General features: G+C 52.0%; 1 protein-coding gene across 3 annotated transcripts; it reads right to left on the bottom strand.

The window, feature by feature from the left end:
• Positions 1 to 1328: 1328 nt before the first annotated feature.
• Positions 1329 to 9896, bottom strand: RCCD1 (RCC1 domain containing 1). 3 transcript variants are annotated; one of them, XM_025392598.1, is made up of 10 exons: positions 9819 to 9868; positions 8915 to 9006; positions 7898 to 8186; positions 7232 to 7622; positions 7010 to 7131; positions 4474 to 4572; positions 3971 to 4141; positions 3400 to 3429; positions 2707 to 2863; positions 1329 to 2556 (listed from the first exon to the last, which is right to left on the bottom strand). In XM_025392598.1, exons 3-9 carry the CDS (start codon positions 8061 to 8063, stop codon positions 2712 to 2714), a joined length of 1131 nt encoding a protein of 376 aa, XP_025248383.1. In that variant the 5' UTR covers positions 8064 to 8186; positions 8915 to 9006; positions 9819 to 9868; the 3' UTR covers positions 1329 to 2556; positions 2707 to 2711. The 3 variants fall into 3 exon arrangements, with proteins under 3 accessions (XP_025248383.1, XP_025248382.1, XP_025248381.1); XM_025392597.1 differs by having other exon boundaries at positions 1329 to 2863; positions 8915 to 9000; positions 9819 to 9890; XM_025392596.1 differs by lacking the exon at positions 8915 to 9006 and having other exon boundaries at positions 1329 to 2863; positions 9819 to 9896.
• Positions 9897 to 10621: the final 725 nt, after the last annotated feature.

Here is a 10621-nt window from a genome sequence, read left to right on the forward strand (position 1 = left end):
TCTACTAAAAATACAAAAATTAGCTGTAAGCTCAGCTATTCAGGAGGCTGAGGCAGGAGAATTGCTTGAACTCAGGAGGTGGAGGTTGCAGTGAGCCAAGACTGTGCCACTGCACTTCAGCCTGGGCAACAGAGCAAGACTCCATCTCAAAGAAAAAAGAAATGCCAAACTGTTAGCCAAAGCAGTTGTACCATTTTACATTCCTACCAGTAATGTATGAAGGTTCCAGTTTCTCCACATCTTCACCAACAGTTGGTATGTTCAGCCTTTATATAATTCTAGTTATTCTGTGTATGAAGTGGTGTCTCACTATTGTTTCCATTTACAATTCCCTAATGACTAATGATGTAGAGCATCTTTTCATATACTTATTTGCCATCCTTTTGTCATCTTTGTTGACTTCTGTCCATTTTAAAAAATGGCTTGGCTGGGCGTGATGGCTCATGCCTATAATCCTAGTACTTTGGGAGGCTAAGGCAAGTGGATTGCATGAGCCCAGCAGTTCGAGACCAGCCTGGGCAACATGGCACAACCCCATCTCTACTAAAAATACAAAAAACTAGCCAGATGTGGTGGCAAGTGCCTGTAGCCCCAGCTACCTGGGAGGATGGCTTAAACCCAGGAGGTGGAGGCTGTACTCCAGCCTGGGCAACAAAGAGACCCTGTCCAAAAAAAAAAAAACAAAACCTACAATGAAACCCACTTCATACCCATTAGGATGGCTATTAACCAACAAATAGAAAACAAGTATAGATGTGGAGAAATTAGGATTCGTGTACACTTCTAGTGGGAATGTAAAATGATGCAGCCTCTGTGGGAAACAGTAGGGCAGTTCCTCAAAAAAAATTAGAATTACCACACAAGCAATTCCATTCTGGGTATATATCCAAAAGAACCGAAAGCAGAGACTCAGAGTTGTACACCCAGGTTCACAGCAGCATTATTCACTGTAGTGAACAACTCAACTATCCACCAATGCACGGATGAATAAAATGCAGCACACACGTACAACAGAATCTTAGCCTTTAAAAGGCAGGAAGTCCGGATACATAAGCTACATCATGGATGAACTTGGAGGACATGCTGCTAAGTGAAATAAGCCAGTCATGAAAAGACAAATACTATGGGATTACACTTACATGAGGCACTTACAGTAGTCATAGAAACAGAAGGTTAGGACTGTGGTTGCCAGGGGCTGGGGAAGGGGAGAGTGGGGAGTTAAGTGTTTAATGTGCAAGAGTCTCAGCATGGAATGATGAAGAAGTTCTGGAAATGCATAGTGACGGTTGCCGCACAGTAAATGCATATGTCACTGAACTATGAACTTAAAAATGGTTAAAAAAATTTTTCTCTTTTATTGAACATATATTTTATGTTCAGTATATTTTACCACAATAAAAAAGAGAAAAAAAAAAAAACTTAAAGACCCCATGGGTGGGAAACATTTGCTAAACCACAGACACACACATGCAGAAATACAATTTAACCATAAAGAAAACTACTGATGTTAAACTTACTTTATCAAAATAACTTAATACTTGTAAAGCACTTTGAGCCTTACCTGGCATGGAGTAAGTATCACCTAAGTATCAAACAAAAATTGGTAATACCAGGAGAGACTGAAACAACAAACTACATGGTAGCAGAAGATACTCTGAATACTAACTCTCAAAAGACTTGGATCTGAAATATCCAAAAGAAAAATCACTAAGGAAAATACAGAACATTTTGAAAGGCCAGAAAACTTGAACAGGCACTTCACAACAGAAAAACTCCAAATGGCCAAGAAACATATGAACTCTTCACCTCAAGCAATCACCCCACTTAGCCTCCCAAAGTGCTGGGACTACAGGTGTGAGCCACCATGCCAGCCATCCAATACACAAAAGCTACTCAACCTCATCAGTATTCAGGGAAATGCAAATTAAAACCAGTGTGCATCTACCTGACATTTCAGCCACAGTAGACACCACCCTGCTGGTGGAAAACAGTTATCTAGTAAAATTAAAGGTATCTCTTGACTTAGCAATTCAACTCAATGTTCTGCAAAGGAACCTGTGCACGTGTGCAGAAGACTGCTCAAAAGTATTATGTGGAATGACCAAAATCAGAAACAAAATGACCATCAACAAAACCGTATCACTTGAGGTATTATTCATACAACGGAACACCATATAGCATTAAAAATGAAAGAACTCCAGGACCCAACAAGGATGGATCACACAATGCTGAGTGACAAAAACGACACAAAAGCGCATATACAGGATTCCATTTATCTAATACTCAAAAGCAAACACAACTATGTTGTATAGGGATGCATGCAAGGCTGGGAAAATTCAAACGAAAGCAGGAAAGTGACTGACAAAGGAAGATGACCTGGAATGTGCCCCAATCTCAGCTACACATCAAATTACCTGGGGTGAGGTGGGCGGAGCTTTGAATCTACCAGTATCTAGGCCACACACTCAGAGGCTCTGATTTCATTGTTTCATTGATTTCATTGTTTCATTGATGCTGATCTTAGGCAGCAGAGTTTTCAACTTTCTCCAGGTGTTTCTAAAGTGCAGACAATTTTAGGATGGTGCTTGAGGGTGAAAGGCAGGACTGTGATGGGAAGGGGCAAATACGGGGCTCTTGGGGTGCAGGCAATGGTTTTCCTTGACCTGAATGGGGGGTTTCACAGGTGTTGTATATACGTATACATACACACGTCAGCTCTTCCCTTTCTCCACAGCATACACGTAGGTGTTCCAGGGCCCACAGGTGACAGCCTTTACTTGGAGTTGCTTATCTACAAAGTATTCCACACGGCGGGGCCAATCCAAGCTGGTGGTGTCCTCGTGGCCCAGCTGTCCATATTTACCTAAAGTGAAACCAGCCCCTTTGCCATAGTTTCCACTGGGTCTTGCTGCTTCTTTCCCTCCAGGAAGGGGCCCAGACTATCAAATGAGGTGCTGGGATTATGCCCCACTGCTCTGTGACTCCAGGAGACCCAGAGCAAGGCAAACTTGGGTATCCCCAAGAGGCTAGTGGCGACCAGCCACTCCAGGCAAGATGCTCCTCCAGACTTCCCTGCTACCCAAGCTAAGATGTTCAGAGCACACATTTCCATCATACCTTTTTATCCACCCAGTGTCACATCCACAAAAAGCTGCTTTGTAAATGCTGGTTGGATACTCCCTTAAGACAGTCTTTCAGAGAGGTAGGCAGGTGGTACCGATATCCTCTCCATGTCTCCCGTGTCTGTTCCAACCCCAGGGAGGGAGCAGTCCTGGTCCTCCCAGTGACCTGGCCGAGGCCCCTGCTTCCTCTAGTCTTGGTGGCTCTGTCACCTGCCCTATACTCCCAGGTCTTTCTTCCCCTTGGTTTCATGGTCACAAAAACAATCCTTTTACTTACCCCAGCCCCAGGTGTAGAGCTCCCCTGTTCCTGAAAGCAAAAGAACAATCAATAGTTGTCACTACTGTTCTTTGGCAAGGCATTTATCCAGCCTGGCTTGGCACAGCCCACCGCTAGCACATTACAATCGTCATGAGATGTGCCTGGCGTAGAACAACATATTCTCAACAACTGGCTGATCACGTGGCATGGCAAAGGATCCCAACGGAAAAAGTGGCGGATCTTCCTGTGTGCCCCAACTACCGAGCGCCAGTCTTCCTCCATGCTGGACTGGACAGACCCTGCTGTCAGAGGTGGCGGCGGGCAGGGAATGTGTCTGTGGCCATGTACGGAGCACAGAGAGCATCACCCTCCCACCAGAACGAAGAATCTTCTGAGCTTGACAGGCTGGGGAACTACTGTGAAACAACACGGGGGTTGGGGCTTATCCACTGAGCAAGGTAGCTGCTCTGTATGAGCCACAGAAGCCTTATAACAGTTTTTCCGTCAACCACACCCCTTTCCACAGCAGCTCGAGTGGCGTGGAGTGCCTTCCTGCTCCATCCTAAACCAGCCTCCCAGCCCCACTCACGTGTCACCACAGCTGTGTGCCGGGATCCACAGCTGACCTTGACTGCATCTGAGCCCAAGGGGAGATCCAGTAATGCTGGGAAGGGCTGGACAGCTATGAAGGGGGCGGGGGCTCCATCCTCAACCCGGCCCGTTCTCTTCACCTGAGAACCATCTTCATTCAGTCCTGTGGCTTTAGAATTATAGTAATAATGATGTGAACGCCAACTGAGACCTGAGCTAAACCTTATTCACGCTGTCACTTATTACCACAACAGCTCTGAGGCACATGACTGTCTAGCTCCAAATCTGGTGCTCCCAACCCCTACATTCTACAGGCAGGGTTGGCACTACCGCACAAGTGTGTTGTGCCAAGACCGGCATCAGCCTTGCCAATGCTCCCTCCCGTAAGGGGCTCACATGCTCCATCTGAGCAGTGTAGCTCTGAGGCCAGTATACAGCCAGGAGTTAGGAATGACAGCCACATCCTGGGGAGACAGCTGTGGGAGCCGAGTTGACCCTCACCTTCCCTTGCGACAGTCTCTCCATCCTCTGCCAGGTTCCTGGTGGGCAGGGCCAGCTGCCCCGATTCATTCCAGCCCCAGATATAAATATCCCCAGTCTCTGAAAGACACCAAGGGGACATGTGAAACAGACTGTGAACCCCCTGCATACATCCAAACTCCCTTCCCCATCCCATCTGCTCATGGGGACAACTAAAGCCTGCCCTGCCCAAGGCAGCACTCCAGGCCAAGGTGCTTCCTCTCAGGCCCCAGGGTCTTGTCTTAGGTTCCCATCTCCCTCAATGCCTTCAGATCACCCTTAAAGGCCCTTAGTGGACCTTCCACTTCCATTCTTATGCTGCCAAATTGCCCCGCATTTTAGAAACGTATCCCTGTAAGTGCCACAGTGGTCTCCCTTTCAAAACCACAGGGCCAGGGCCAGGTGTGGTGGCGCATGCCTGTAACCCAGCACTTTGGGAGGTTCAGATGGGTGGATCACTTGAGCTCAAAAGTTCCAGACTAGCCTCAGCAATATGGCAAAATCCCTCTAAATAAATAAATAAAACCACCACTGGGCCGGCCTGTGCCCCTTTTTCAACTGCACCCACAGCGGTCCTGTTGAAAGCCATGTACAGCTCTCCCCTTCCTGGCCTCCCACAACACTAGAGCTTTTTGGTTGGAACAGCTGCCTAATTCTAAAAATTTCTAACAGCTGATTTTATGAAGTGCTTAATCCATGCTGATGTTTCATGTGCTTTTCAAATATAATCACTTAATTCTCACAATAGCCCTACAGGTAGTTTTATGACAGTATCGCCATTTACGCAGGATCCCTATTTTATTTATGACACAGAGGGGTTAAGTACCAGGCCCAAGGTCCCAGGGCCCCAGCAATGATCTGAAACTAGGAAGTCTGGCGGGATGCGTCCATGCTTCAATCTCTACACTAAAGGCCTCAAACTCCTTCTGGGCCTTGAGTGCAAGGCGTCTCAGTGGGTTGTTTCCAGCCCTCTGGTCTCTCTTCTCTCCAGCCCAGGGTTTGTTTGTTTTTTTCTTTGAGACAGTCTCACTCTGTCACCCAGACTGGAGTGCAGTGGCATGATCTTCGCTCACTGCAACCTCCGCTCACGGCTCAAGTGATCCTCCAGCCTCAGCCTCCCGAGTAGCTGGGACCACAGGCACGAGCCACCACGTCCAGCTCATTTTCATATTTTGGTACAAAGATGAGGTTTTGCCATGGTGGCCAGGCTCAGCCCACGGTTTCCTGAGCTTGGCAACCAGCCCAGGCTGGTTCCATGAGAATATGGTGCCAGGGAAGGCATTCGTATTTTTTTTTTTTTTTTGAGACTGAGTCTCACTCTGTTGCCCAAGCTGGAGTGCAATGGCATGATCTCGGCTCACTGCAACCTCCACCTCCCGCGTTCAAGCAATTCTCTTGCCTCAGCCTCCTGAGTAGCTGGGACTACAGGCACATGCCACCACGCCCAGCTAATTTTTGTATGTTTAGTAGAGATGGGGTTTCACCATGTTGGCCAGGATGGTCTCCATCTCCTGACCTTGTGATCTATCCGCCTTGGCCTCCCAAAGTGCTGGGATTACAGGCATGAACCACCGCACCCAGCAGGCATTGGTAGTTTTTTGTTTTTGTTTGAGACAGTCTCACTCTGTTGCCCAGGCTGGAGTGCAGTGGCACGATCTCGGCTCACTGCAACCTCCACTTCCCAGGTTCAAACGATTCTCCTGCCTCAGCCTCCCAAGTAGCTGGGACTACAGGTGCGCACGCACCACTGTGCCCAGCTAATTTTGTATTTTTTTTTTTTTGAGACGGGGTTTCACCATGTTGGTCAGGCTGGTCTCGAACTCCTGACCTCGCGATCCGCTCGCCTTGGCCTCCCAAAGTGCTGGGATTACAGGCGTGAGCCCCTACGCCCGGCCCCCCTGGCATTGGTAGCTTTTTAATATTCCAGGTAATCTAAGTAGCAGCCAGAATTGAGCGCCCCGGACACAGGCAAAGATCATCTGTTCCCAGCCTCATCCTCTCTGCATGGACTCTTAACAGCCTAGGAAGGAGCTGCACCTGGATCACCAAGTGAAACTCCCCACTCCGGCCAGCTGTGGCACCACCACAGGGACACACTCATCACCACCCTGGTACCTGCTGGGCACCCCAGTGTCCACTCTGTGCCACATGTCATGGTCCCCTAGGCAACTGCAGCTTTCTCCCTTCTCCTTGGCTCAGCTGCCCCTTCACACTCCATACTCCCTCAGGAGCACTGTTAAAAGACAGTCCTCACTGGTAGCAGGTGGGGAGAGGAGAGGAGGGGCAGTGAGACCAGCAACAGAGAAGCTAGGAACAAACTTCAGAGTCCAGGTATGAGTGGGCGATGGTGCAAGCAAAGGAGGTCGAGGGTGAGAGGTATTTAGGAGTCATAACTGACTGGCGATGGATGGATGAATTTGGAAGGAGGCCTGGGTAGGCCACCCACCCAAACTGGAAAACGAGGAGGAAGGTTTGCACAAGATCATGAGCTCGTCTGGAGAAGCACTAAGTCACTCACCACTCACACACACAGAATGCCAGCCCCCCGCGGCCACCTCAGCCATGGTTAGGCCCTGCAACGCCTCCAATAGCCGTGGCTCCAGCTCTGCCTCCAGGGTCCCGTGGCCCAGCTGTCCATGCCTAAGCAAGGGAGACCCTCGTCAGCTACAGTCACATTAAGGGGACCCCCTCCGCTTGCTTCTCCAATCACCAGCCCTCACCTGCCCCCGGCCCCGCTCACCTGCCCCCGCCCCAGGAGAACACCTGACCAGCCGCGTCTAGCAGCAACGCGTGCTCGGCGCCCAGCTCCAGCTGGCGCGCCCGCAGCTCCGGAGCCAGAGGCCGGTAGAAGGGAGGCCGCGGGCTCACGTAGGCACGGGCGCAGGGCAACAGGGGTAGCCTCCCAGTCTGGGCCTCACCGTCCGGATCGTCTTCCTCTACGGCCTCGGGCACCACATTGTGGGCCCACAAGGGCTCCCCACGCAGCGCCGAGTCGGGCGCCCAGGCCTGCAGTAACGCCTCCGGCCCCGGCCCAGCGCGCAGCACCAGGAGGAGCCCCTCCGAGGCCCACGCGTCCCTGCAGCCGCCCGCCGCGCCGCTGGCTGAGCCCGACAGCTCCACGCGGCCTCCACCTGCCGGGCGGAGAGAGGGCTAGGGAGGGGAAGGGACAGGCACCGAGGGCCTAGAATTGGGGGCGGCGCTGGGGGCTGGTCTAGATTGGGGCAGGGTGGCCAGAATGGAGGCGGGGTCGGGGGGTGTTCCTGGGAAGGGGCCGAACTGGGGACCAACCTAGAATGTGGGGCTGGCGGCCTGAATGGGGAAGACACCCTGGACTGACCACAGCGGTGAGGGGAGGCGACTGGAGAGTGCTGCTGGAATAAGTGGGGACGGGGCGGGGAGCGCTCACGAGTCACGAAGGCGGTGTAGCTCCAGCTCGCGCTCACGCGGCAGACGTCGACGCCCGCCCGCAGAGGACTAGGGCTGTGCACCTGGTGCCCGCGTCCGGAGCCCAGCTCCTGCCCGAAGCCGCAAAAACCGAAGCCGAACCAGGCTCCTGGCCGCTCCTCCGCCATGCCCCAGCAGCGCGCTCTTCAGTCCGCCACCTGGCTGCGGCGGGCCCAGGGAGATTCTTGTAAAGAGCCCGCTAGTGGGACACTGGCAAGTCTCTGGCCTTCCAGGGGCTGGAGTTGCCTTATCTATAAAATAGCGAAACTATCATTCTCCTAACCACAAAGGCAGAGTCCGTGCCACAACGTTTCGCTGAGCAGGCGCCCTAGCTAATGCCCTACCGGATTTACAAAGATTCTCAAATACTTAGTGAGGCACTTTCCCTGTCCTCCCTTTTGGCTCAAGCTCAGCGTGCCACAAAGTGGGTACGAAGTGGCCTGTCCTTTAGGCACTGGACTAGGATCCGAGCGCCCCCGACACCCCCACCCCGTCCCGCAGCTTCCCAGCATCTGGCACTTTATCCCATGTAATCTTGGGAACCAAAATGGTCGTTTTACAGAGGCGATTCCCAGAGAAAATAACCCTTACACACTCATAGCTAGACAGAGACGGGCAGAGGACTGAAATCAGGTCCCACGAACTCCACATACAGTGCTCTGCCCCTCACCCCACAGTGGAACGCAGAAGAGCGTTTGGGAGGCAGTGCCTCTGCAACTTAGCGGGGCCTTGTGACCTTGGCCAATTAACCTGAGTCCAGTTGCCTTTCTTCAGTTTACAAAGGGAAGTGGGGGCGGTGCTGTTTGAACCTACCTCACAGAGTTGTAATAAATGCAAATAAAGGGTTTGGTGCGAGTACATGCCATGATAAACACACAGTATGAGCTTACTGAATCCAGTATTTAGCGTTGACAAAAAAATTATCCCTGGACATCTTGTTGGTTTTGAGAAAGTTATACAGACACGATTTCAACTGTACCTTATCTAGTCGTTTATTCGTCCAGCAAGAATTTACTGAGCGCTCCTCCTCTGTGCCAGTGAGGACAGTTGTCTGCTCCCAAGGAGCTAATCCTTAAATGGGGAGACAAACACAGTCTGACGGTTACAACAGCAACGCCACTTCAAGCAGATTCGGCTGGAGCAGGTTTTTTTGTTTTTGTTTTTGTTTTAATTATTTATATAATAAAGACAGAGGTCTCGCTATGCTGCCCAGGCTGGTCTCGAACTCCTGGGCTCGAGCGATCCGACCACATCGGCCTCCCAAAGTGCTAGGATTACAGGCGTGAGCCGCCGCACCCGGGCTGAAGCAGAATTGCACTGGCATTTTCAGGCCTCTGAAGTCAGATCTTGGGTCTCTCCTGCGACCCCAGTTCCTGGGCTCCTAACCCCTTCCGTGTCCTCTCCCAACCTAATGGGGCCTCTGACCTTGATCTTGACCCTATGCCCTCCACCCTCTTGGACAGGTCCTTCTGGTGGGCAGCCTTGGAGGAAACGCCAAGCCGCAGAGCTGCCGCCTCCGAATAGGCCTCCCGCCCAGCGGGCGCCGACAGCCACGGGGAGAAAAGGTATGAAGGGCGTGCGACGCGAGGCGGCCAATCCCCGGCAAGGGCGGTGACGTCGCTGTCCGGGGCGCTACGGCCGCAGCCCTGTTCACCTCCCTGCGAGGGCCGCTCTGGTCCCAAGGCCTACGCCGGGTCTGTGAAATGGACTGAAACCTCCGGGAGGCGTTGGACCAAGGCAGAGGTTGGACCAGGTGGTCCCGCCCCTGCAAGAACCCGGGGGGAGAGAGCTCGGATTAGAACCGCCGAGAGGACATTCATTAAGACCCGAGCTAAAGGGTTGACGAGGAGTGACCCCCAAGACGGGCGGACCCCGCCACCCACCTCAGTCCGGGACCGCAGCAGCTCAAAACCAGACCCGCGGCGGACAGATGCCCAAACAGGAAGCAGCTTTTACCTTCCACGGATTGGCTCAGGACCCATCACGTGCCCCTGTCGAGCCAATGAGCCTCACGCTGGGCTTACCCCTCCTTGAAACAGGCTAGGGTGGTGGGCGCGGCCCAAACCGTCCTTCAACCAGGCTCAGCTGGCCACCAATCCCAACCCCCAAGCGCCCTCTCCGCAGAGGCCACAGACGACTTCCAATATAAAGACAAAAGTGTTGAAGGCCCAGCATATGGGAGTCTGTACCCTAAACGATTTATTAGGATAGTTTAATATTTTTTTGAGATAGGGTCTGGCTCTGTCGCCCAGGCGACACTTTGGGAGGCTGCGCTCTTGGATCACTGCAGCCTCTGCCTCCCAAGTAGCTGGGATTACAAATGCACACCACCACACTCTGCTCTTTTTTTTTTTTTTTTTTTTTTTTTTTTTTTTGGTGTTTTTAATAAAGAAAGGGTTTTGGCCGGGCACGGTGGCTCAAGCCTGTAATCCCAGCACTTTGGGAGGCCGAGATGGGCGGATCACGAGGTCAGGAGATCGAGACCATCCTGGCTAACACAGTGAAACCCCGTCTCTACTAAAAAATACAAAAAACTAGCCGGGCAAGGTGGCGGGCGCCTGTAGTCCCAGCTACTCGGGAGGCTGAGGAAGGAGAATGGCGTGAACCCGGAAGGCGGAGTTTGCAGTGAGCTGAGATCCGGCCACTGCACTCCAGCCTGGGCAAGAGAACCAGACTCCGCCTCAAA

Source organism: Theropithecus gelada, chromosome 7b (assembly GCF_003255815.1).
Source record: "Theropithecus gelada isolate Dixy chromosome 7b, Tgel_1.0, whole genome shotgun sequence".
Classification (NCBI taxonomy): domain Eukaryota; kingdom Metazoa; phylum Chordata; class Mammalia; order Primates; family Cercopithecidae; genus Theropithecus; species Theropithecus gelada.

Bases quoted from the DNA above. Each gene is read 5' to 3' on its own strand.
- RCCD1 (XM_025392596.1), bottom strand. From the start codon at position 8,063: ATGGCGGAGGAGCGGCCAGGAGCCTGGTTCGGCTTCGGTTTTTGCGGC. The intron at 7,623-7,897 runs GTGAGCGCTCCC...TCCGCCCGGCAG, and splicing joins CTACACCGCCTTCGTGACTC to GTGGAGGCCGCGTGGAGCTG. The intron at 7,132-7,231 runs GTGAGCGGGGCC...TCCCTTGCTTAG, and splicing joins TTCTCCTGGGGCGGGGGCAG to GCATGGACAGCTGGGCCACG.